This window comes from Onychomys torridus, chromosome 12 (assembly GCF_903995425.1).
Source record: "Onychomys torridus chromosome 12, mOncTor1.1, whole genome shotgun sequence".
Classification (NCBI taxonomy): domain Eukaryota; kingdom Metazoa; phylum Chordata; class Mammalia; order Rodentia; family Cricetidae; genus Onychomys; species Onychomys torridus.
In genome coordinates this window covers 12,004,608-12,030,431 of record NC_050454.1, presented here as the reverse complement: position 1 = coordinate 12,030,431, position 25,824 = coordinate 12,004,608, and the positions used below count along the sequence as shown (strand labels likewise).

Genomic DNA, 25,824 nt, shown 5'->3' with positions numbered 1-25,824 from the left:
AGCATACACGCATGGTGGCCACACCCAGGAGCAGGTACCTAGCAGCTACCTGCTGCCTCACTAGGGGCGGTGCTTCAGGGCATGGCCACAAACAACCACCCACTACACCCGTGGCACTAACTAAAGTTCCAGGGCACAGCCAAAGGTTTGGCAGATGGGAGCAAGAACACACTGCTGGACCCTCTCCCTGCCTTAAAGGCCATGGGAGAAGTTGATGAGACAGAATGCTAGGCTCCTGGCTATACTGGTCAGCTTGGCAGTTACACAAACATGCCATCGATTGAGGATTAAGCAACAAGATACATGTTCACATAACTCTGGAGGCTGGACGTTTTGTCCCCACCCACTGATACTGGGTGAGTCACTTTCCCCTTTGGGGCCTCAGTTATGGGACCTATAAAATGGGAACAACCTGTGATCTGCCCACCTCACCTGCCTAGTAAAGATCAAAGGTAGTTCCTGTGTCCAAGCAGGCTGCTGGTTCCAACAAGTGAAGCTGAACTAGGAGGTCTGAATCACCACGGAGATTATTTGGAGGAAAGGTACACTGGATTTTTCTTTTCTAAGACAGGGTCTCACTGTGTAATCCAGGCTAGCTTGGAACTCACTACATAGACCAGGCTTATCTTGAACTCACAGAGCTCTGCCTGCTTCTGCCTACCAAGTGCTGGGCTTAAAAGAGTAGGCCACCATTCTTTACTAGAATAAAGATTAAAACTCGGGGCCAGCAAGATATTCAGCATACTCATAAGTAAAATAAAATAAATCCTGACAGCCTGACCAGGAAGTCCTCTTTTGCGGCCAAAGATTCCAGTGTCGACTCTCTGGCATCCAGTTTAGTGCTGCTCAGGACTCAGTATGAGTACCTCCAATTCCCTTCTAGTTCCCAGTGACGGATGGACGCACGAATGTAAGTCCAAGGCACTCTCCAAGTGTTACAACCAATCTCTTTATTAAGCACGAAAACAAATTCTCCCAAGATGTAAATATGCCATCTGAAAAGCTCCAGCTGGAGGCAGGCTCTGCAGGACAAAGGCATCTCACTGTTAGGGATGCTCAAGTCATCAGGGGTCCCTCTCTGGGCCCTGAGGCCTTGCCTTCCTCATTCCTTCCCTCCCGGGCCCTATCTGCCTTATCTGAAGACAGGGGCTGGAACAGAGCACCCCGGTTTGAACCCAGAGGGGTCAAAAAGCCCAAAAGGCAGGGCTGAATCGCTCTCTGTGGGACGCTCTGCTTCAGCACAGCTGTTCTAGCTGCCCAGGTTCCTTCGCTCTCTCTAGGCACCGGGCTCCAGGTTCAGGCCAGACAGCTGCTTAGGAGTGTAAGATCACTGTTTCCCAAGGGGCTTTGCTTCTTTCTTTGTTCCCAGGCAGGGTCCAAGTAGGTGGTCAAACCCTGTTGGACCGATCTCAAGCTTGCGTGAAAGAAAACGCCCGTGCAGGCTCTAGCTGAGGAGGCATGGCTCCCTCTAGCGGCAGGTGTAGACTTTGCAACAAAAGGCACAAATGATTGTTAAGATGTATAAGGCTGGCACTTGAGACCCTGCCCAAGGCTTGGCGCCACCTGGAACACGGCGGTTTGGCTCCAAATACCTACCCTGGACAACAAGCAGCCTTCAAATTCAAACCTTCCTTGATTGGTAACACAGATTGCCTAGCAGTGTCTCAGCTTAATTAAAAATAAGTTCACAAAAGGAAGGAGAGGTGGACCACCCTGAAGTCCTGTGGAGCAGGTGTGTGTGTGTGTGTGTGTGTGTGTGTGTGTGTGTGTGTGTGTGTGTGTGTTTTGCTGGGGAGGTGACTCGTGGCCCAGCCTTGGCACCACTAATCTGTCTACTGCCCCAAGGATAGCACCAATCCTGTCCAAGGCGAAACCAAACCGCACTCTTTGGCAAAGCGCACCTCCACCCAGATCTAACCCGAGTTCTCAAAGAGGGTGGAGAAACCTCAGCTGGCAATCTCTAGGTCCTCACCCTCGGCCAGCTGAGAGTCAGCGGCGGCTGGCCCCCAGTCACACAGTGCCGTGGACATGCAGAGAACACACAGGGTCACCTGGTGTGACAGTCTCAGAAGACACACTGCTGGTCTGAGGATTCAAGGACTGATGGGTCCAAAGTGTCCTTGAAACCCAAATGTAATGAGTTTTTACAGCCACGCCAGAACACACGAAGGACACACTTGGGCACAATGGAAGTGGTATTTTGCATGCAGATTGCAGGATCTGCAAATTTTTCATGCACACAAGGAAAAAAAATCTGTTCGTTTTACTCGTGAGAGACTTGCTTAAGGATCAGATGGGATAAATATTTTGAACGGATGTTTTGGCTTAAAAATGATTTTGGATTCTATTCTAATAATCTGTTTTTAATAGAAAGACATTCCCCGCAAATCTCTGTATAAAATCAACTTAGAGAGATAGAAGCACCATGGTGGCCCTGAGGCTTAGGGCCACCCACCTGTGCCCCCACATCGGTGAAGGCCCAAACCATTCACCATGTGAACAAGTAAGGTTAGTGATAAACTGGGTCTTCTTGCTAAGAGAGCAGGTAATCCACCCCGGGGGAATCAAAAGGTAGCTGTACAAACTCCCTCCCCTCAGCCTTCTCCCACCCACCAGACTCCCTGGCGGAGGCCACAGGGGCCTCTTCAGCTCTTTCAGTGTATGTAGATGGCGTCAGAGATGGCTCCTGGAAAGTGGGTCATGATCTGCATCCGCAGCCACCAGTAGTAGTCCATGGGATGGTAGCGGGTGTAGGGGGTGGCGGCAGTCAGGGCGTGTGTGACGGCGTCGATGACAGAGGACGTGTCTGTGGAACCACTATTGCAGTAGGTCTCCATCTTGGCGATCTTCTCGTCGAAGTACTTCCTGCCATAGTCTTGGCGGACGACCTCAGGAAGCTCATCCCACATCTTCTTGGCAATGGCCTGGATGCGCTCAGGGCTATAGAGGCTGGTGGCAGCAATGAAATTACCAGGCTCCACCACACTGACCTTCACGCCCAAAGGGTGCATCTCATAGCGTAGGCAGTCAGAGAAAGCCTCGACCCCGAACTTGGTGATGCAGTACGGCGAGCGGGCCGGGTTGGCCATGCGGCCCAGCATGCTGCTGATGTTGACAACGCGGCCTGGAGAAGAAGACAGCAAACATCTGCTCAGGTGGTATTACCCTGTGACATGGTGGCCTGGCAGGGACAGCTTTAGAACCACCCAGAGGCAGGGGGCTTTCTTGGACCACCCAGCTAATCTCGGTATTCCCAATCTTCCTCAAGGGCTCTTCTGTGTCAGGCGGACTAGGGAAGGGGTGTACCAGGAGGGCGCCGTGGAAGAGCCAACACATAGCTGATAACTAGCCAGTGCCTGCCTGGTGATAATACCACGGGATGAAAACACACTGGGCGCATGTGAGAAATGGAATGCCTCGGGGTGCCCGCTCTAAGCAAAGTCTGATGCTGGTCAGGGGAGAAACAAACAAAAACATCCTTCCCCTCAGGGAGCTTCAACCTCAGCTTCCCCAGTTAGATATGCCGCCGAGAAGCAATGTGGAGAGTCCAGCTGGGTACTGACTGCGGGCACAGCCAGGGGTGGGGATAGAACGCAGAAGCCAGAGTGCCCAGGGTGAGGCTGGCAAAAGCGAGCCTCGAACACCCCAGAAGAGAGGAGGACCTGCGTTGGCAGGCTTTTCCCAGCACCAGATCCAGAAAGGAGTGAGTTGGGAGGAGCAGAGGTCGGCTTTCCAAAGCTGATTTCGAGGCTGGACATGAAGCGGCATGGCCTGACTCAGGCATAGAGAATGGTGACTTCAGAAGCACTGGCACAGGCCTAGCCTGGGAATGTAGGGACTTCTTCCATCTTGGTAGGACTGGAGTAGATTCCGCTCAACCCAGGCTGACCTGGGTCAGCTTGCCTAGGGAGTGCCCCCAGGAACATACACACCCTAAGCATGAAGTCACTGAAAGATTGAACCCCCTCTTAAAGGCTATAGGCTACACCCCATTCATTCCTATGCTGCCAAGACCTTGGGACAGATCTGGCGGATCTGGTACCTTCTGTCATAATGGTTTGCTGTTCCAGGGAGAAAAGTCACACCTCCTGACTTCATAGACGGCTTTGCTCACATTTGGCTATTTTATATGCTTTGGGCATTGTGTCTGTTCTCCAAGATTCTAGGCTTGTTTGAACTGAATAACACAGTGTCTCATTTTTTAGCTATGGAGCATGCATGCTAACATTTGTTTAACATTACACTGTGATATAACAGCACGTAGACACAGCTGGTGGATGTGTGGTTACTTCTCCACAATCGGTTCTTAGAGGGCGAGCCACTATGATCCATAATCGCTGACTGCACAGACCAAGAAACTACTTTTCTTATGTGTGTTTGAGACAGGGCCTCATTATGTATCCGAGGCTGACCTTAACCTCAAGATCTTCCTGCCTTAGTCTCCTGAGTGCTGGGTTTACAGATGTCCACCACCATCCCAGCTCAACTGCTCCACTTCTGAAGGCCACAGATCCCTCCCCAACACCTGGCCATACACTTCTGCCCATCACCATTCCCAAGGCCAGCACTGCTCTGAGACTCATGAATTCAGGCTCGCTTTTATGTACGTTAGCTCTGGCAGGTCTGGTGTTCCCAATCTGAACAAGAACGAAAAGGTTGGGCAGGTACAGGGAGGGAAAGGCAGGGGAATTTGTCTTCCCAACTCACCTTTGGCTCTTCGGAGAAGGGGGAGGAAGGATTTTGTTGTGCGCACCGTGCCCCAGAGGTTCACTTCCGCCACCTCCTTATACGTCTCCATGCTGGTGAACTCCACCTCCCCAAATGTTGAGATGCCCGCATTGTTAACCAGGCCCCACATTCCTGGACAAAAGAAGACACAGCCAGTCACCATGTGTGCTCAAATGCCACCACTAACCAGCTGCTGTCTACTTTGATCCCTTTCTCCCAGGACTCCCCAGCCTCTTGCCCAAGGCTCTCGGGAAACACTTCTAGAGTCGGCCAAGAATGAAAGCGGGGAGGGAGACCCAGCATCTTGGCTGAACAGAATGTCCCTTTGGTAGAGTGTCCAGGCTTCATGGCACTGCTGGCTGAATCACTCCTAGCGCTTCATGACTGAGCCTTGGGGCATCTTCACCTACATCTTGCTTCACTCCAACACTGTACCGGTTGGTTTTCTGGCAACTTGACACAACCCTAAACCTATCTGGGAAGAGGTAATAGTAACTGAAAAGATGCCTCCTTAAGATCGGCTCGTAGGCAGATCTATAGGGTGTTTTCCTTGATTTGGAGGGGCCCAGCCCACTGTGGGTGATACAATGCCTTGCCAGGTGGTGTGTAAAAAAAGCAAACTGAGCAACCCAGGTGGAGCAAGCCGGTAAAGCGGCACTCCTCCACGGCTTCTGCGTCTGTTCTTACCTCCAGGCTCCTGCTTTGCGCTCCCGCCCTGACTTCCTCCACAGTGACCAACTGTGAGGTAGAAGTTTCTACGCCAAATAAACCCTTTCCCAGTGTGCTTTTGGTCATAGTGTTTACCACAGCCTCAGAAAAGTAATGAAGCCAGGTACTTCTCTCTCCTGCCTATGACTGCAGGTCTCCACCCTGCACCCATTCATTCAACAGGGCTATTGTGTCTATCAACCCTCTCACCAGCAACCAGGGAAACCTCAGGAATTTTCCAAGCCCAGCTCACAGAAGGACACAAAACTTCAAGGTCACCCATGAAGTTACGGACTCTGCTGCCAAGCCTCGTGTATAGTCAGGCCTCACCCCTCTCCACCTGGGGACTCAACAATTCTCTAATCTCTCATGTTCCTCCTCTGAGCAGGCCATGATTTGCTGGTGGTCACATATTAAGGGGCCTTGGCTTGGTAGCCTTTTTGCCAGGGTGTCTCTTCCTGCCCTCTCCCGAGACTGTGTGGTGATGCAGGCTCTGAGGAGATGCCTATTCTCACAGCCTGCTGCAGCTGACTGCTTCATACAGGAGCAGCTATGGGACAGCTGGCTTTTGGAGACTCAGACAATGTTGGTTCTGGAATGTTCCTGGAGTTTATTCTGTCGTTAACTATTTTTGCAGCAAGGGAAACCAAGGCTGTCAAGGGAAAAGACAGATTTAAGTCTCATCATTAAGTCGGAGGCAGAGTGGAACCCGAGCCAAGGAGCAGAGCCTGTTTTCCAGGGCTTGTTTGGGGTTCAGTGTTTGGGGGTGTAAGAAGTGGATGGTTTGGAGCTGCAGAGCAGGGTTCTTCCTCTTTGTTGAGGAGATCCTCAGGGTTTGGTCTCCATATGGCTTAAGCTCCTGGCACTAAAAGTTCCTTGTAGGGGCTTCAGCAGACATGATGCCTGTGAGAACAAGACTCTCTCTCTCCCAGTGCATCATGGGAATGAGTCTGTGTAAATGACAGAGTAATTGGTCTCCAATTGCTTTCCTTCCGTCTTGCCCAAATTAAAGCTTGGTCAGCTGACCTCTGCTGCCTTCTCCTTCAATTACTGGGAATTAAGGGCATTTATTAAGGAGAGGAAATTGCTGGTTAACTAAGTATCCAAAGGACTCTCTCCCACCCCAGCTGCCTGCTGGGGCTTCTTACCCTCAGCTCTCAGGCTGAAATTGGAACCTTGAGGCACAATCCACACAATCGGAGGCATCCCAGAAACCCTACAGCTTCCAAGGTCTGTCTTTTGGCTCCCCGAGGCTTCCCTCCTGGAGCCCAGAGCCTCTCTAGCGGCCATGGCTAACCCGTAGGCCCATGCCCATGCCCCTCTCCACCCACCATGCCAGTCCTTCCCTTCCTTTGTAGACCTCTCCCTCCCTTGCCCCAGCGGCCTTCAACGCCATCTCCATTAGGAACTCAATACATGTGCGTTGAGTGATGAATGTCTACAAACACTACATTCCCACATCCTGAAGAGCCTTCTCTAACCATGCCTCCCAATCTCCTTCCTTCTGCAACCAGACTTCTGAGAACATCCAACCTCTCCATCCGGTCACACTACTCTGGACTCCAACCTCCATCTACTGCTCACCATGTTCACCTACAGCCTCCAGGAGGCTACCAATTAAGCCCCGCCCCTATTTCTGTTCTCTTCTTAGATACCATCTACTAATGGCCGGACACCAGCTTTCCCTGGTGTTAGTGCCACCAAGCACCCCAGCTTTTCTTCTACCTGCCTCCACCCCTCACAGGCACACCCAGTGTCTCATGCTCAGCCCAGACTCTCCTGAATGTCGGCACAGTCTCCTCTTCTACTACACACTTGTAGAAGTTTCCAGAGGCTTTTCTGATTCGGGTGGGACAGTATCACGGGACCTAAAATGCACGCGTGTATGCACAATCTAAAAGTAAAACAATTATATCTGGCGCTACAGTCCGATAAAGATGAATTAAACTTGACTGTGAAAGTACCCTGCTGGACAGGCCTGCCGACTTGGCAGGTAGCAGTTGACCTTGTAGCTCTCCAGAGTCCTCAGCCAGGGAGTGTTCTAACTCCAAAAGTACTCCTGCCAGCCCAGAAGGCAGCTGCTTCCCCGGAACAGCCTCAACATTACCTCCATGTCCAGACAAGTCCCATGCACCTTTAGGAGGAACGGATCGGATCCTCAACTCCTCCTTATGGTCCCTTCTATCTGAGCTGTATGGTCCTAACTCACGCTGACCACAGGCAACAGGCTGAGTCTATTCTGTTAGCGATACCATGCTCATTCCTCCAACTCCTTCACTTCTTCCCATCCAATGTGTCACCCAGGGCTGGAAAGATGACCAATGGTCAGAATGACAGGCGCCAGGTCTGCAGTGGCACTTATTGATGTCTTACCTCACCATAGGGGACCCGGTGAGGGAGATGCAGTGTGGACCCAAGACTGCGGACAAGCCTTCCCGTTTGGCCCCACGTAGTTGCTGGTTTCCTTTGCTGTGGCAAGGAGTCAGTTCTGTTTCTTTCTGCATTAACTCAGGTCCTGGTTCGCCTCTCTGCTGTGCTGTCAGGGAAGACCCCTCCAGGTCTCCCCGCCTCCATCTATATCCTCCACCTCTCTCAGTGTGAACAGCTCGCTTGCTCCTTTAGAAAGTCTGCCCCTTGCCTCCACAGGGGTGAGGTCTAGACTCAGCAAGGGATGGCTAGAAATACTTTACCACTTCACAGAAGAGCAAGCTGAGGCCCATACGGGACCTGCATCATACTCAAGTCACACTTCTCTGGAGAGGTGAAGACCTGGGAGAGTCCAGTCCTCCCCGTCCCAGACCAAGGGATGTGCCTCGTGTAAAGTATTCCCTGCCCACAGCTTAAGGCCCTGGGTAGTTTAACTGCTTCTCAGAAGTTTGTCCTGAAACCACTAGGTCGGTGTCCAGTTCCAGGCTCCTCCTGCCAGACCAGAACCCTCCGGGCACCAAGGATAGTCCCAAAGCACACAGCAGGTACTCTGTAAATGCTTACTCATTGGTAAGTAATGACTCCGGGGTCAGGCCACACCCACAGCCTGTCAACACCTGTGTGCGCGCTTTCCTGGGGTTGGGAGGGCTGGTCACGGTTCCAGATGTCCCGTCCCTCCTCGGAGTCCTACAAAGCAGGGGACGTGGAGCTAGTGGGAGATGGCTGGACACTATAAGCAGAGAGTCCCCTCCTCTCAGACTTTGGTAGTGACACTCCCATGGAGCCAGAGTGAAAAACCAGCATCAAAATGTGCCCAAGAGGGCCCAAGATAGGAGCACACCTGTCCTTATCCTGTCGAGGCGGGATGTTATACATGACTGTATACAAGATACTCTGTGAGGGCGCCACCTGCAGGTCAAAGCCAGAAGTGGGCAATGTTCCCCGATTTACCATGAAAAGGGGCTAGATGGGAGAGCAGTGTGGGTGGGTGGGTGGGGTGAGTAACTGCCAGGGAAGAGGTAGATGGAGAGGCTGAGAAAGAGTGGGGGGAGAGCCAGCATGCAAATGCTACCTCACAGGTTTTATTTTCTGGTGTTGAACTCGGAAAGTCCAAACCATTCCCCCAAACTGCAGTATGGTTAATAAGGCAGGTTACAGAGAGTGGCAGAGCGCGGCCGTGGGTCCCAATTCTGTCAAGTAACAAGTCCCACAAGCTGTGATTCCACTTCCTAGTCTGTGAAGGCTACGCCCCGGCTGCCCAGGGAGGCTGTGGGGACAAAGGGTGACAGGCTATGTGGCTGGTAATCATCCCACTGGGACCCAGCCTGCCTTTTCTTAATGGGCCGGGGGACACCAACCATCGCTGTTAATTATTAAACAGATGTTCAGTGGGTCCACAACACACAGGCTGCTCCTGGAGAACATAGGGCCCCAGAATGGCCTCTAGGAGGGTAGGGTGGCAGCCCCGAGCTGCCAAGGCGACCCCAGTTGACAGGCTCCCTAATCAACAGTCTCTCCCATAGTTAGCCATGCGGCACAAGCTCTTCTCAGAGAAGGCGGCATTTTTCAGCCTGGCAATTTTGGTCAGCCACACAGCACAGGTGCACTGGACCCCACACCCAGCGGCTGTGCAGTGGGGAGCTAACAGAGGCAGCCCCCCTTTTTCTGGCCTGCCAAAGGGCTCTAAGATCAACAGCACAGACTGGCTTTTCCACAGGACCTGCTGAATGGCCCAGCTCCATGCTCCTGAGGTCCGTTTGAATGGCACCCCCCTCCCCCAGCTGGAGAGCAGACCCCCTCAAACGAAGGTCCTCCACACAGGCTGACCTGGGAGGGTACGAGATGCTCAGAGAGCCTCGGCAACATCTGATCCTTTGACCACTGACCCACCAAACTTTTTACCCCTTCAGTGTTGAGGCACTCCATCCAACCTCTGTGACATCTCTCTCCCTGGGTCCTAACTGCTTGTATCCCCTCCGGACACTCCCCCAGCGTGTTCCATGAACACACCTCCGTGCCTTCTCGCCCCTCATCTTGCTCTTGTATGTAGGACAGACACCTCTTGCCTCTTCTTCATCCCCACATTCAAGTCAAGTCTGCTAGCTTTGTTCTCTGGGGACCACTATCAAGCTCCAGTACCGCCAGTGAGCTCCACCACCGACCACCACGTTCAGGGCTGTACCACACATACTCCCCTTTAACCTACTTTTCCCCACACTAATGCAGGCTTCCGGGGGACCTCAAGACAGTCCCCTCCCTCTCCAGCACCTTCCACAAAGCAGCCAGTCTCCTGCCTCATTTACTGACGCCTCCAGTCTCAACCTTACCACGGGACCATGTGCCACACCCCAGCACACCGTGGGCTGCTCTCCATCACTGTTCATGCTCCGCCTCCTTCTGGCATACCCTCCCTGGCTCTCTACCACACAACCCATCCCTACCATACCCCCCACACTGGGCCCAGCCCCCTTTGCCTTGCTGCTCTCTCTGCCTCTGTCCATGTCCTGCTCCCTGGTGGTGACATCCGTCCACTCACTGAACTGTAAGGTCCTCAGGAACAGAGTGTTCCCTACTCAGCCCAGGGCCTGGCCCAGAGTGAGCATTAAAAGAGCATTGGATGAACCGGCCTGAACTGGTATGTGGATCTGTCACCGCACAGATTGCAAACTTGCCTCCAGCCATATTTTAGTGCGCTATTGCAAAGGTATGTTTAATTGAATCCACTTCCTTAGACTGAGCAGGAGGAAGAGTTTAACCAAAGAGAGAGGAGCCTCTTTGCAGGAGGCCAGCAAATGGAGGGCAATGTTGGGCAGGATCCCTAGCACAGCGCCACATCCTAACCCCGAGCAACCCCGAGTCTCACGGTGCCCTTACCCTTCTCAGGGTCCTTCAGGCCGGAGCGGATGGTCTCCACTGCTTTCTCTACCTCCTCACTGTTGCAGACATTGAGCTGGATGGTTCTCAGTCGGTCACTTTTCAAGCTGTCCAGCTCCTTAACCCCAGCATCACCTTTGTCCTGGGGGAGAGAGGGCTGAGGTCACCTCTGGCCTTCCCACCCTGTGCAGGCTCCGGACTTAGGACCCAGCCTATCGAGGGACTGACTCTAATCCCTTGCAAAGCCTGAGGCTTATACTGACGCATGTATGTGAATGTCCACAGTAATGTTATTCAAGACAGCCAAAACCAAGCCCATTTTTATAACTATCCTGAATGAGTGTTTATTTTTATTTTTATGGAAGTTTTAACAATGCAGTTTGGGGCTGGAAAGATGGCTCAGAAGTTAAGAGTACTTGCTGCTCTTGCAGAGGACTTGGGTTCAGTTCCCAGCACCTACACAGTGGCTCACAATCATCTATAACTCCAGTTCCAGGGGTATCCGACACCCTCTTCTGGCCTCTGGGAGCACCAAGCACAGGATATATATACATGCAGGTAAAACATCCATACACATAAAAACGTCTCTAAAGATTTTATCTTGTTTATCTAGGGTTCAAATGAGCAAAGCACTGTAGTATATCCATATAATCAAGTAATATTCTGCAGAAAAAAAATGAACTATGACACAGGCTACAATATAGATAGCCCTCCAGAACATGCTAAGGCCAGGTGTGATGGGGCACGCCTTCAATCCCAGCACTGGGAAGGCAGCAACAAATGGATCTTTGTGAGTTCCTGGCCAGCCAGAGCTGCACAGTGAGACTCGGTCTAAAAACAAACAAGCAAAACATTGTGCTATGTGAGAGATGCATAGTAAAAGACCCAGTAACTTTGGGTCTAATGTGAGAAACATCCAGAGAAAGCAAGTCTAGGGGGATGGGAATCAGTGGTTGCCCAGGGCTTGAGGGGTGTGTGTGTGTAGTGGGGTGCGCGTATAACTGAAAAGAACCAGAAGGGAAAATACTGAGCCAGAAAATGTTCTAACTGTGGAGGTTGTGTATAACTCTCTGAACTGGGGGACAGCCCTCTCATTACATCTGCAGTCTCATGACCTAGTACTTGCCTTCACGTTCCCCGAATGCTGCTTGATGTCCCAAATCAGCTAGCTCTACACCACCAAGACTGCTTGGGCTGTCCCTTCTGTCTCAGGTCAACTCTCCCAGACTCCATCTAGCACAGCGTTCTTTATTCCCCACAGCCCTGAACAAATGTCACCTCCCCTGTCAAGTGAGAGCCGATCTCTTTCTTCTCTGCAGCGCCCCCACCTGAACATTCTTGGAAGTGCTAGAGAATGTTTTCACTGGTAGTTCTTCAGCTGCGTCTGTGCGTGGTGTCTGTCCTCTTACCACTGGACGGAGAGCTCCCTGGGTGTGCAGGCTAGAGCCATCTGAGAGGAGGGAATGCCAACTGAGAAAATACCTCCAAAAGATCAAGCAAGCTTATAGGCCATTTTCTTAATTAGTGATAGATGTGGGAAGACTCAGGCCATTGTGGGTGATATCACTCCTGGGCTGGTGGTTCTGGGTACTATAAGAGAGCAGGCTGAGCAAGCCATTAGGAGCAAGCCAGTAAGCAGCACCCCTCCATGGCCTCTGTATCAGCTCCTGCCTCCAGGTTCCTGCCCTGTGTGAGTTCCTCTCTCATTGTCTTCTACAAAGAAGTGTGATATGGAAGTGTAGGCCAAAGAAACCCTTTCCTCCCCAGCTTGCTGCTGGTCGTGGTGTTTATCACAGCAATAGTCACCCTAACTACGATACTGGATCTTATTCCAAGGCATCTATCAAAGTGGCAAGCCCATCATCACCATTTGACAAGTATATAAATGGCAAAGCAATGGATGGATGGACATAAGGACTGGTGGATGGATGGACAGATGAATGGATATATGCATACACCCATGAAAAAGGGTGTGTAGAAAAAAAAATGAGACTGAAGTGGAAAAGGTGTAGGCTATTTTAGCAACACCTGTTAGAAAAGCATGTGCATGCAAGCATGCACACACATACACAGACAGACACACACACACACACACACACACACACACACACACACACACACACACACAGTAACTGCTTGGACAATGGTAAATGGCCCAGTCTTACCTTCATTAAGCAGCCAGCAAATACAAGGAAACCTTTTGAGTGTAGATGTTTGGCCAAAGAGAACCCAAATCCCGAGTCACAGCCCGTGATGAGGACAGCTTTGCCGCTAGCCTGTTTTAGAGGATTAGACCTACGTTAGCAACCCAGGAGCCTGCGGAAGAGCGACCAGCCCTCCCCCAGCCCTGGGTGCAGTAATAGTAACGCATACAGGATGGCCGAGCCTCATCCTCCTAGCTGGCTCTCGCTGTCTGGAGAACTAAGAGCACCTGGGACTGGGACTCGGAATCAGGAAACCAAGCTCCAACCTGGACTCTGCCAGCAGCAGTATTGCCTGGAGTGACTCCTGCCTTCAGGATCTATAATCACTGTGACGCTCACTGGCTTGTTATCTTCATCGAAGCCAGGCTCACCCAGTGCTTCCTGAGTGCAAGGCACTGGGCACGTACTCTATTCACGTCACCCCCCACCCCCAACCATAACCCCATAGACCAGCGGTTCTCAACCTTCCTAATACCACAACCCTTTAATACGGTGCCTCATGTTGTGGTGACCTCCAAGCATACAATTATTTTTGTCACCATTTCATAACTGTAGCTTTGCTACTCTTACAAACTGTAGTGTAAATATCTGTGTTTTCCACTGGTCTTAGGCAACCCCTGCGAAAGGGTGGTATGACCCCAAACCCTCCCCAGGGGGTCATGACCCACAGGTTGAGAACTGCTGTCATAGAGTAAGGGTGATTATTCCATGTCATCAGTGAGGAAACAGAGTCACTTTCAAAATGCCCGATGCACTTAACAATAGGCCTGTGACACAGACGGGGCTGAGAGACCCCAGAGCCTCACTCTGAACCCCCAGCTCTTTACGTCTCGGCAGGCCTCCCGCAGCCTCCCTGGCTGGGAGAGGTGGAGTGTGGCCTGACTGCTCCCATATGCATGGGGAGAGGGTCTCCCTACTGGCGGAGGGCCTCAGAGAAGGGTTAAGTGACAATGTGGTTCAGAACGTCCTGACCACCATTCGGAGGGTAACTAGAGGCCTAGGGTCCCAAAAAGGGCCCTCCCCGACCCAAGGGCTCCCAGGGAGCTGGCTGCCACTCACTGAATTTGCCTCACTGGCATATGTCCGACGGGTGGTTGTGGTGAAGGGGGCTGGGTAAAACCAGAGCGTGTGTCTGTAAAAAAAAACAGCAAGCCATGAGTTCAAGGCACAAGTCTTCTCTACATCCCACCCCTGGGCAACACCCCCAGCCACCATCTAGGCTAAGGTAGCACTGATTTTCTCCCCACCCCAGGCTCTGGGGACAGTGCTACTACTACTTAGAGGTCCCTTCCCCAGCAGGAACCAGGCAGGCATGCAGACAGGGCACCAGCCTTTGCAGCAGCCATCTTGGCTACTAGACAAGAGCTGCTTCCTGAGAAGAAAGCCAGCCCAAAGGCTACTTTTCTTAGGAGGCCATGCCAACACTTGACTGGCCTTCGGCCTACTCCAATAATACTCATTTTCTGCTTTCCAGGACGACACGGATGGTGAGCGCTCCAGAGTAATCAGGGTGTGCATATGCTTTGAGAATGCCTTCGGCAGGCTGGTGAGATGGCTTAGTGGGTAAAGGTCATTGCTGCCAACCCTGACAGCCTGAGATTCATCACCAGAGCCCACATGATGCTAGGAGAGAGGATTGATTGTTCCAAGTCATCCTCTGACCTCCACATGTATGTACACACACACACACACACACACACACACACACACACACACACACATACACACACACACACATACACACATACACACATACACACACACACACATACATACACACACACATACACACACACACATACACACACACATACATACATACACACACACATACACACATACACATACATACATACACACACACATACACACACACATACATACACACACACATACATACACACACACATACACACACATACACACATACACACACACATACACACACACATACACACACATACACACACATACACACACATACACACACATACACACACACATACACACACACATACACACACACATACACACACACACATACACATACACACACACATACACACATACACACACACATACACACACATACACACACATATACACACACACATACACACACCATACACACATACACACATACACCACATACACACACACAACCACACATACACACACACATACACACACATCACACCACACATACACACACACATACACACACATACACACACACATACACACATCACACACACACATACACACACACATACACACACACACATACACACACATCACACACACACACATACACACACACATACACACACACATACACACACATACACACACATACACACACACATACACACACACATACACACACATACACACACACATACACACACACATACACACACACACATACACACACACACACACACACACACAGAGTAAAAGTAAAGCCTTCTTTAATTTCAGTGTTTTAACTCTCCATATGCTCAATGCTGCTTTCCTGATCATTGTTTTTAAACTTTTTATTTGGAGATAATGACAAATATACACACTGTTTAGAAAGAGTGTGTAGAGCTGGGCTTGGTGGAGGCAGGCTTGTAATCACAGCTACTTGGGAAGATAAAGCAGGAGGATCACAGGTTCAAGGCCATCCTGGGCAACTTGGTGAGACCCTGCCTTATCACAAAAGGTAGAAATAGGGTTGTGGATACAGTTCAGTGACAGAGTGCTTTTTCTTTTCTTTTTTTTTCTTTTTTTAAAGATCTATATATTTATTATGTATACAGTGTTCTGTCTGCATATATTGCTGCACACCAGAAGAGGGCACCAGATCTTTTTACAGATGGTTGTGAGCCACCATGTGGTTGCTGGGAATTGAACTCAGGACCTCTAAAAGAGCTGCTGATACTCTTAACCTCCGAGCCATCTCTCCAGCCCAGGTAGAGTGCTTTTCTATCACATGCAAAACCCTAGATTTAATCCCCAGTACCAGGGAAAGAGAGGGATGGGGGAGAGGGAGGAGAGAGGGAAGGATGGGGAGAGGGAAGGATGGGGAGAGGGAAGGATGGGGAGAGGGAAGGATGGGGAGAGGGAAGGATGGGGAGAGGGAGGAGAAAAGGAAAGAAAATTAAGCGGAGAGATGTTGGGTCCTCCTTGTCCAACATCCACTAATGGTAGCATTTCACAATGGTCGAATGTCACAGTCAGGACACTGACAAAGATACCGTGACAATGTGGAACATTCCCATCACATCTTGCATCTCTCTCTTTACTCTTTCCAGAGCCACGCCTACCCCACCACCACCCTCTTCAATCTGTTCTCTATCACTACAACTATCCTATCAACAACACTGAGCCAGGCATGGTGGCTTAATCTGTACGGGGATGGATACAGGAAGACTTCTGGGAGTTCCAGGCCAGCCCGGACCACAAAGTACAATTTTGTCTCAAAAACACAAAACAATAACAACAAAGAGAACGTGATAAAATGGATCATGCAGCACATAGCCTTCTGGGTCTGGCTTTCTACACTCAGGGTCACTCAGCGTCCCCCTCTGGAAACTCATCCAGATTGTTGGAAACAAGCTTTCCTTTTGTGTCTGAGTCTCTCTGTAACGTGGGTGATAGTATAACTATTTCCTGTCTGAAGGTCATCTGGATTGCTTCTTGATTGGATTTTTTTTATGAATAAAGCTGCTATGAAGATTCCTGGGCAGGGTTTTGTATAAAATATTTCTCTTGGATAAACTCCCAGGAGTGTAACCACTGGGCCATATGGTACGTGTGTACTTTGTTTTTATAGAAACGGGGAGCTGCTTACAGCTCTAGAGCAGTGAAACACACTGCATTCCCAGCAGAAATGATGAGGACCCGGTTTCCCCACAAACTTCCAAGAATTTGATAACATCACTCTTTTTTAAAAAAATGTTATTTATTTGTTATTGTTGGTTTTTGAGACAGGGTCTCATGCAGGCCAGGCTAGTATGGAACTTGTAGACTAGACCGATTCAAACTGGCGAGCATCCTCCTGTCTCAGCATCCCAAGTACTTGGATTACATAGGATATCATTCCTGGCCACTGTTTTTTTTTTTTTTTTTTTTTTTTATTTTAGCCATGTTCAAAACCATATATGATTATCTCACTGTGGTTTAAATTTGCATTTCTCCAATAGCTAATGATGTTGACCATCTCTTGTACATTTATCTCCTTCCTGTCTCAGGTCAGACAGCGAATGGAAACACCACAGGATGGCTGACTTACAAACAAGACGGTGGATTGGAAGGGGTGAAAACGTAACAGTTTTGAAAGCTGGGAAGCTCAAGTCAAGTAAGAGCCCACTTCTAGATTTTCACTGTGACTTCACTTGGCAGAGGGGGATGGGGGGGTGTCTTAGACTTCTGTCACAAAGGCATTAGCCCACTGATGAAGAAGGCTTCACTTCCATGACCCAACACCTCCTAAGGCCCGACCTTCTCACACCAGCTGCCATGGCCCCTTTTAACTGTCGACTTGACAGGATTTGGAAACAACCTAGAGACACAAGCCCTGTCTGTGAGGAATTCCTCAGAGTGGGCTGCAACTTCCAATGGAGGGCTCATATGCACGGAAGTCTGGGGGGAGGGGGGAGGCAGTTTTGCTGGCCTGTGCTCACCTCTTCCTGAGGTGTGCACTTTACTGCTCTGACTCCAGCATCTTCTGCCTTCCAAGGCAGACTGAAAACCACTGATGATCAAAGCATCTCCCAGCCTCAGCACTGGTTTGAGACTGCCAGGGCATCTGGCTTAATGGTCTGAGCAGTTACTGGGGACTCAGGCTCCCTGATGTGTACACAGGCATTGTTGAGACTAGCCAGCATCTGCTGTGCAAGCCAATCTAACACACCCCTTTTATATTCCTCTAGAGAAGCACGTTACACCAGCCGTATGGGGAGTATGACTTCAGCACGTGCATTTGCGGGTACGCAAGCATTCAGACCGTAGTCTGGCATACACATCCTGTGTTTGGCCACATCCTAGGTGGACTCTCTTCTTTCACTGCTGAACTTTGAACATAGATGCTCTAGATGCCTTTGCTGCTCATGCAGCACACAAAAAACTTTTCTCCTAATCTATACATCCTTCTCTTAGTGTTTGAGACAGAGTCCCACTAGGTAGCCTTAAGTGGCTGGCAACTTCCTATGTAAATAAGGCTAGCTTTAAACTCAGATCTGCCTGCTTCTTCCTCCCAACTGGGGATTAAAAGTGAGCACTACTGGGTTGTGGATTTAGCTCAGTGGTAGAGTGCTTGCCTAGCAAGCACAAGGCTCTGGGTTCAATCCTCAGCTCCACCAAAAAAAAAAAAAAAAAATGAGCATCGCCATGCCTGCCCCCCTGTTCTCCTCTTCACAGGGGCCCCTACAAGGGAATGTGTTCCCTTTTGATGACGTCTGATCAATCCACTTTTCCTCTTATGGGGCATATGTGACTTGTTACCTAAATTTAACCTTCTATTTTTTTTTCCTAAAAGTTTTCCATTAAAGCTCATGATTCTTGCTGGGTTTATTCTGGCAGGAGACAACGCTTAGGTCAAAGGATTTGGTTTTGTTGATGACTTTCCAGTGGCCCGGCAGCACTGTTTGAAACGCTTCTGAATCACTGGGCCAAAAACCAGTCAAGCAAATCGTGTGGCCTATTTCTGGATTCTCTTATCTGTATCATTGGCCTGTGTACCCTTACCTTAGTGCTCTTCTTGAAAAAGAAATTATTATTCTATTTCTTTTTGCCTTTCCATGTAAATTTTAGAATAATTTCTATACTACAACACGGATGGAACTTGATGAATGATATCTGAGCTTGTCCTCTGGGCTCCACTGGGCACCCGCACATTCACATCCACCTATACCCACATAAACATAGGTACGTGCACATATACGCACACACATAATACACATACAAACACACACACACACACACAAGGCAAATAAGGAAAGTAAATAAAGAACTATCCTTATATCCTTGGAACAAATACATCTTTTTGTATTTTATACTTTAAAAAGATACTGTTGAATTCTACCTGCTAATAACAAGAATATTCATAAAGGATTTTGGTCTGGCCAGGCGGTGGTGGCATATGCCTTTAATCCCAGCACTTGGGAGGCAGAGACAGTCTCTGAATTTGAGACCAGCTTGGTCTACAGAGCAAGTTCCAGAACAGCCAGGGCTACACACACACACACACACACACACGGGATATTGGTCTGTAGTTCCCCCTCCTCACTTTCTGGAGATTAGGCTAATATTAGCTTCATAAAATACACCAGGTAGATGTTACTGCCTGGTGTCATGAGAAGCTCAGCCCAGCTCCAGGCCTCCACTGCTACTTCTCTGGCTGGGAGAGGTTGGTGGCTCATCACTGCCTTGCACACATGTGGGGAGGTATGGCCTCATTACTGATGGGGATGGAGAAAGTCTCCCAGCAACCTCCTATGATTCGTCTCCATCCTCCAAAGCAGACAAGAGTACCAGAGACCGACAGTCCTGGTCTCTGCTTGGCTTCCTCTGACTCACTAGGATCCCCACCTCCCTGACACACTCTGCCTGTGAGGATGAAGTCTAGACTCTCTGCTATCTGCTGATGCTTGCTGGCATACATTGGCTGAGGCCACCGATGTGAGTAGAGCAATCCCTGTCTAGCAGCTTTCTGCCTTGCTAGGCTGGTCCTGCAGTCGGAGAAAGTGACTTTGGTTGGAGTGTTCTGTGTCTGGCTCACTGGTGTTTCTAGGCTGCCAGCTTCGTCTGCTCCAAGTCTGGCATAAGTGAAACAAACAGAAGCCTCAAGACGGTCATTCCTTTGTCCTGAGGTTCTCGCCTCATCTGCCTTCTCCCCACCCGAATGGTGTAAGATTGCTTTATAGAACATCCGGAAATTTTCACTGTGCTTAATAGAGGGCATGTGTAGGATACACACACACACACACACACACACACACACACACACACACACACCTACTCCATCTTTCCAGGAAGTTCTGTTTTAAAATGACTATTGAACCAGCAATGATAAGAGGAGGAGGCCAGGGCAGGTGAGCAACTATTTTCTGAATTTGAACTTTGTGTACTGTATGCCTATTTAAACTGAAGCATTAAAATGTATTACCCAGTGGTAGCTTGCTTGTCCAAGATGCTTCAGGCCCTAGGTTTGGTCCCTGGTACCTAAACCTAGGAAAGGTGTTATTCACCATTCTCAAGGTGGCGGATCATGAGATAGAAACAAGGTCCACTCGGAAAATCTGCTCTGGTGATGCTCTGCACTTTATTGAGTTAAGTTCTTATGTACGGATGGATGGTTTCAGGTGAGAAAGGCAGGGTCAGTCTAAACAAAGCCAGCTCAAATGATGTGCCCCAAAGAGAAGCACCATGTGCCCATGATGCCCAGCGTGACTCTACGAAAACAGACAAAAGAACCAGCATGGTTCTAGAGGAACTGAATTGTTTATCTTCTTAAGGGTCCTTGGTACTGCATGACATTTCTAAATATGTGACATTTTATTTTATTTATTTATTATTAGTATTAGTGGTGTGTGTGTGTGTGTGTGTGTGTGTGTGTGTGTGTGTGTGTGTGTATGCGCGTGTATGCGCGCGCACACACATGTGCGCGCGCCTGTTTATGTCATGGCGCAATCAGCTCTCCCCTACCTTTATGTGGGTTTCTGGGATCAACTGAGATGGTCAGGCTACCATGGCAAGTACTTTACCCATGGACCCACCTCACTGGGCCATATGTGACATCTTAAAAAGTAACAGAAAAAGATAAAGGCTCACATCAGGAATCTGCTGCCTGATTTGTCTGTAACCTCCTGCTCCATTCTCAAGTATATCCAGATGGAAACGTGACCATGGCTGAGAAGTAGGAGACACTGGGCTCTACCACTTACACCCAACTGTCGGTGGCATGTTTTTATGTGTGTGTGTGTGTGTGTGTGTTTTTTCCCACAGCCCCAAACCCTCTGCACCCAGCCCTGAAAGACAGAGAACCCTACAGAGCAGTGATTCAGCCTCTGTCCAGCACGGGACAGCTCCAGTTGGCATGAGTGTTCTGCTGGGCTCCGCCAGGCCCTCAGCCACCTCCTCTCACCACTACCAGCCATGCCTCATCTACTCTGACTTCAAGTCTCTCAGGCCTTCCAGGCTTCTACAGCCGTGTGGCATCCCCGGCCGAGGGCTGCTTCTCACTGTGGAAGGGCCTTTGCTCATGACCCGTTAAAGCAGAAAATCCCCAGGGTGAGGCAGATGGAAACACAGCCACTCAGTGCCAAGGGCCTGTGGTAGACACTGCTGCTCACTGGAACACCTGCATCCAGAAACTCCAGGCCGCAAAGTAGAGACTCTTCAGAGCGGCCAAGGTACCCGTTCTGGCTCTTGCCCTTTCTTACTGGTCAGAGATTCTAACTGCGCCATTGCTCCTATGAACCAGCATTGGTAACCAGTAACTCAGCTGTCCTCCGAGGGAGCCGCCAGTCAGTGTAGCAGGCTGAATCTAGTAAGATTAGGTTTAGAAGGCAGGGCACCCCAAGTACAGTCTCACAATGGCCTCTGGGGGAAAATAGACAGTCAGGAATCTCCAGGGTCCCACAGTTGCCTAAAGTGAGTATGTAAACCCAGGGTGGAGTTAAAGAACCAGGAGAAAATGGCAGCAGCCACTTCTACCCTGTTGGATCGGAGCTACGGGCTGTTATGTTTCCTACCCTCCTAGGGCAGGTCATTAGCACAGGGTATCTGTGCTAGTGTCCTGGGTGGGGCACATCAGCAAGCAATCTGCCGGAGGTACCAGTGTCTTCTGGCAGAGCCAGATACTCCTCAAATCAAAGGCTACTGGGACCATTATGTGGAGTAGGCTGTCAGATGTCATGGCAGGGGCCATAACCAGCCACTCCTTGGGAAGTTTGCACTTGAATGTGTCCTGTGAGATTCTTGCTGAGGCCTATGCTGTCTGGGCATCACACTTTAAAAAAAAAAGGAACACAGGCCAATGAAAGACCACTCAGGAGGGAAGCCTAGAGATGGAATAAAAGGTGACAAACAGCCGGGTGGTGGTGGCACACACCTTTATTCCCAGCACTCTTTGGATCTCTATGAGTTTGAGGCCAGCCTGGTCTACAGAGCGAGATCCAGGACAGGCACCAAAACTACACAGAGAAATCCTGTCTCCAAAAACCAAAAAAGAAAGAAAGAAAGAAAGAAAGAAAGAAAGGGTAAAAAAAGAGCAACAAGCAGATGGGTACTGGATGGCATGGTGTCCCAAGAGAGATGTGATAGTGTGAATACAGAGGTGGACCCAGGAACAAAGGGTGGCATTTACAGGAGAGAGCATTTCCACTCACTATAAAGACGGACTGTATATAAAGACACAAGGCTTGCCATGGGAGGTAATGACCTTCCTATCAATGGATACATTCAAATGCATCAAGGCTAAAAGGTCACACATCAAGGACACTAGATCACAGCATTCACCCTCAGGGATGACTGGAACATGAAACCCTTGGCAAGTGAGACTCAAACAAACTAGTCAAGTCAGTGATTTTCCCTACCAACCTTGTGCCTGATCCTTAGCACAGGCCACCCCCTGTGTCTGTCTCCCTTTGCATCTGCTCTGTCTCTGGGCCTTTACTGACACCCCATCCTGGGGACATTTTTGTAATTCATTGATTCATTCTGATTTTGCTCTGCCCCCCCACACACACACTGTGCCCTTTGAAATATCAGGAAACCAACTCTTCATTTACCCACATAGTCAAGAATATCCCTGTAGTAAGATTTTTTTTTCCTCCTCACATGAATCAGATGTGCAACTAATGTCACACTTCCCTTTAAAGACAAATCTTTGGTAGTAATGTAAATTTCCTTTGGGGTTGTTTTTGATATAAGAAAATTTCAGAAATCTCTGAATGCCATATTGGAGACAGGTCTTTCTATTTTTTCATTTTATGTGCATGAATGTTTTGTCTGCACATATGCATGTGTACCATGTGTGTGCAGTGCCTGCTGAGGCCAGAAGAGGGCGTCAGATCCCCTCCAGCTGGAGCCAGACTGTCATAAGCACCATGTGGCTGCTCCCCCAGGAACATCTGGGTCCTTTGGAAGAGCAGCTAGTCATCTTAATCATTGAGCCAGCTCTCCAGGCCCAGGTTTTTCTATTTTTACGAATCACTTGTTTTAAAAAATAGAGGCTGGCAAATGACCAGACAGTTTCATTCTGTCCCTCAACAAGGCACTAGTATGGCTTGGAGACTCTGTTGGCCAGTCATTTCTATTGATTCTAGAGGGAAATGGACGGGAGGGAGGAGCCACAGGACTGAAGGTGCTGGGTCCCTGGTGCCTGGAGAATGGGGGTGTCCTGGCCTGCTGGGAATAGGGCATCTAAGAGAATGTATAGAAGCCTGTGGTACAAGCCATTTTCCCTGGCAATAAGTAAGCATGGTCTGCAGAGGGAACTTGGTTCTTCCTAAATGCATAGTGCTTATGCCAGAGACAAAGGTAAATTCTCCTTGGGCAAGGGTTGCGTTTACGTGCAACAAAGCAGAAGCCACGCAGAGTCGGGACTGCAAACTGGATGGAAGCAGTCACGTAAGACAGATCATTTGTGCCCATGCAAACAGAGGCCTGGTTCCTGCCAGATTCCCAGGCAACTTCCTGCTTAAGCCATTGGTCACGGAATTTCTGATGTTGTAACATTCAAGGAGTTGAACAAATAAAAAGAATGGAGTAAGAAAAAAAAAGGCAGAAAGACACTTCTCTCTAAAACCCTTCCTTCAACAGCCAGGATCCATGTCCCCTTCGACACAGTAAACACTGCTCTGCATGCAGGCGAGTGTTAAATCCATCACACATGGAGAGCTGAAGTCCTGTTTGTACCTGAGCCTCTTGCTCTGGACCCCACACAAATGGGTTTTAGCGAATGCTGAGAAAATTCTCAATGTCTGTTCTACCTTTCTTTCTTTCTTAAGGTTTATTTATTTATTTATTTATTTATTTATTTATTTATTTATTTAGTGATCTTAACCGCTGAGCCATCTCAATATCTGTTCTAAAGAACGGTACTAGCACAGAAGAGACCAAGCGTCTTGCTGTAGGGACTTAGCATTTAACTCGACAATCATTCCGCTTCCCTCAAATATAACCAGGGGAAGTTGATCTTGTTTTGTAGCAGCAGAGCCCACAGATTCCCCAGGGAACAGGCAAGATCTGCTGAATATAACCACACACACCTAGACCCAGCACTCCCAGGCCACAGTGGGGGGACCTTTGAAGCAAGGAGTTGGAAACCAGCCTGGGCAACATGGTATGAAGGTTTCTCCCAAATACCAAAGACCTGCTTGTTTAGTGTATGCTCTACCCCTGAGCTACACCCCCGGCACATGCAAAGGGGGTTACACAACAGGAAACTGTTCCTCTTTGCCCTGTGAGCCCTGGGAAGGCCTGACTTCCGAGCACTCCGTGCTGCGGTCCCTGGGGCTGGCAGGTACTGAGGACAGTCAGGGGCCACCTGCGAAAAGTGTGGTCCTCAAGGCCACCTCTTCCTTTAGTTGCTTACCTCATCCCATTCTCTCGATCACAGACACTTAGAGTTTTTCCTGGGAACTGCGACAAGGGTCTGGAGAGACGGGCTGCCAGCATCATGTCGGCAAGCTGTAGGATGGTCTGCTTCCTTCTGGTGGTTCTGAAACACAAAATGCAGGCTCAGCCTCTTGCAATCGGAAGTTTACTCAGGAACGGCCATTTTCTTCAGGTTATTGAAGTTAACCCACAAGGCTCTGCTCAAGCTAAAGCCTCGTGAGATGGAAAATCAAGAGCCGGCTGTACCAACAGCTCACGGGACAACCATGGATGAGCGGTCACCTATGTGTGACAGACAGCATTGATGTAGACCAGTGATACTCCAGGCAGGCTGTAAAGTAACTCCTGGGGGAACTGACTTGGGGACATAACCAGGGGAAGGAACAGATAACCTTGTGACAGGGCAAAAATGGTGTCGTCTGTAAAGTTCACGCTCAAGAACTGTGCAGCTGAGTTTTGTTGTTATTGTTGCTGTTTTTCAAGACAGGATCTCTCTCTGTGTAGTCCTGGCTGTCCTTGAACTCACTCTGTAGAGCAGGCTATCCTTGAACTCACAGAGATCTGCCTGCCTCTGCCTCTGCCTCCTGAGTTCTGGATTAAAGATGTGCGCCACCACTGCCCAGAGAGTTTTAACAGCCACAAATATATATATATATGTTTTAAGTAAGTTTAAAACTTTGTGTTGGCCTACAATCATAGCTGTCCTCAGCTGTGTGTAACCTGCAGGCCACAGCTCTGACACACCTTTTGGGGAGTCCTCTGGGAGAGCAGCAAGTACTCTTAACCACTGACCCACCCAGCCAGGGCAGGTCTAACTCAGCTAGCCCTGTTCCCTTGTCCAGGTTTCTGAAGCCAGCAAAACATCCATCTGTGGTGATCAGGCCACCGGCCTTCACTCACTGTGTGTCCCCATCCTCTGCAGGTGGCTTTTACAGCCCCACACCACAAATCACTTGGCTCAGTACTCCACCTTCCTCTACCTCAGCAAACTAGAGTCTCTTGGACTGAATTAAGCAGTAACCCCTAGACCCTAGGGCCTAGAGCATGGAGTCTGGAGCTACAAAATGAGAGGCGAGACTCTTCACATTAAAACACACACATGGAGAGATGGCTCAGCGATTAAGAGCACTGGCTACTTTTCCAGAGGTCCTGATTCCCAGCAACCACATGGTGGCTCACAACCACCCATAATGGGATGCAGTGCCCTCTTCTGGTCTGCAGGCATACATGCAGGCAGAACACTGCATACATAATAAACAAATCTAAACACACACAC

General features: G+C 49.5%; 1 protein-coding gene across 1 annotated transcript in view; it reads right to left on the bottom strand.

Annotated features, from left to right (window-relative positions):
- Positions 1 to 927: 927 nt before the first annotated feature.
- Bdh1 (3-hydroxybutyrate dehydrogenase 1) overlaps positions 928 to 25,824 on the bottom strand; it is a 40,978-nt gene continuing 16,081 nt past the window's right edge. Inside the window, exons 2-7 of the mRNA XM_036203879.1 lie at positions 24,526 to 24,651; positions 14,001 to 14,073; positions 12,903 to 13,013; positions 10,738 to 10,879; positions 4,708 to 4,860; positions 928 to 3,124 (exon numbers count right to left, since the gene is read on the bottom strand). Coding sequence (XP_036059772.1) covers positions 2,655 to 3,124; positions 4,708 to 4,860; positions 10,738 to 10,879; positions 12,903 to 13,013; positions 14,001 to 14,073; positions 24,526 to 24,611 — 1,035 coding nt within the window. The 5' untranslated portion in view covers positions 24,612 to 24,651 and the 3' untranslated portion in view covers positions 928 to 2,654. The remainder of the gene's footprint in view (positions 3,125 to 4,707; positions 4,861 to 10,737; positions 10,880 to 12,902; positions 13,014 to 14,000; positions 14,074 to 24,525; positions 24,652 to 25,824) is intronic.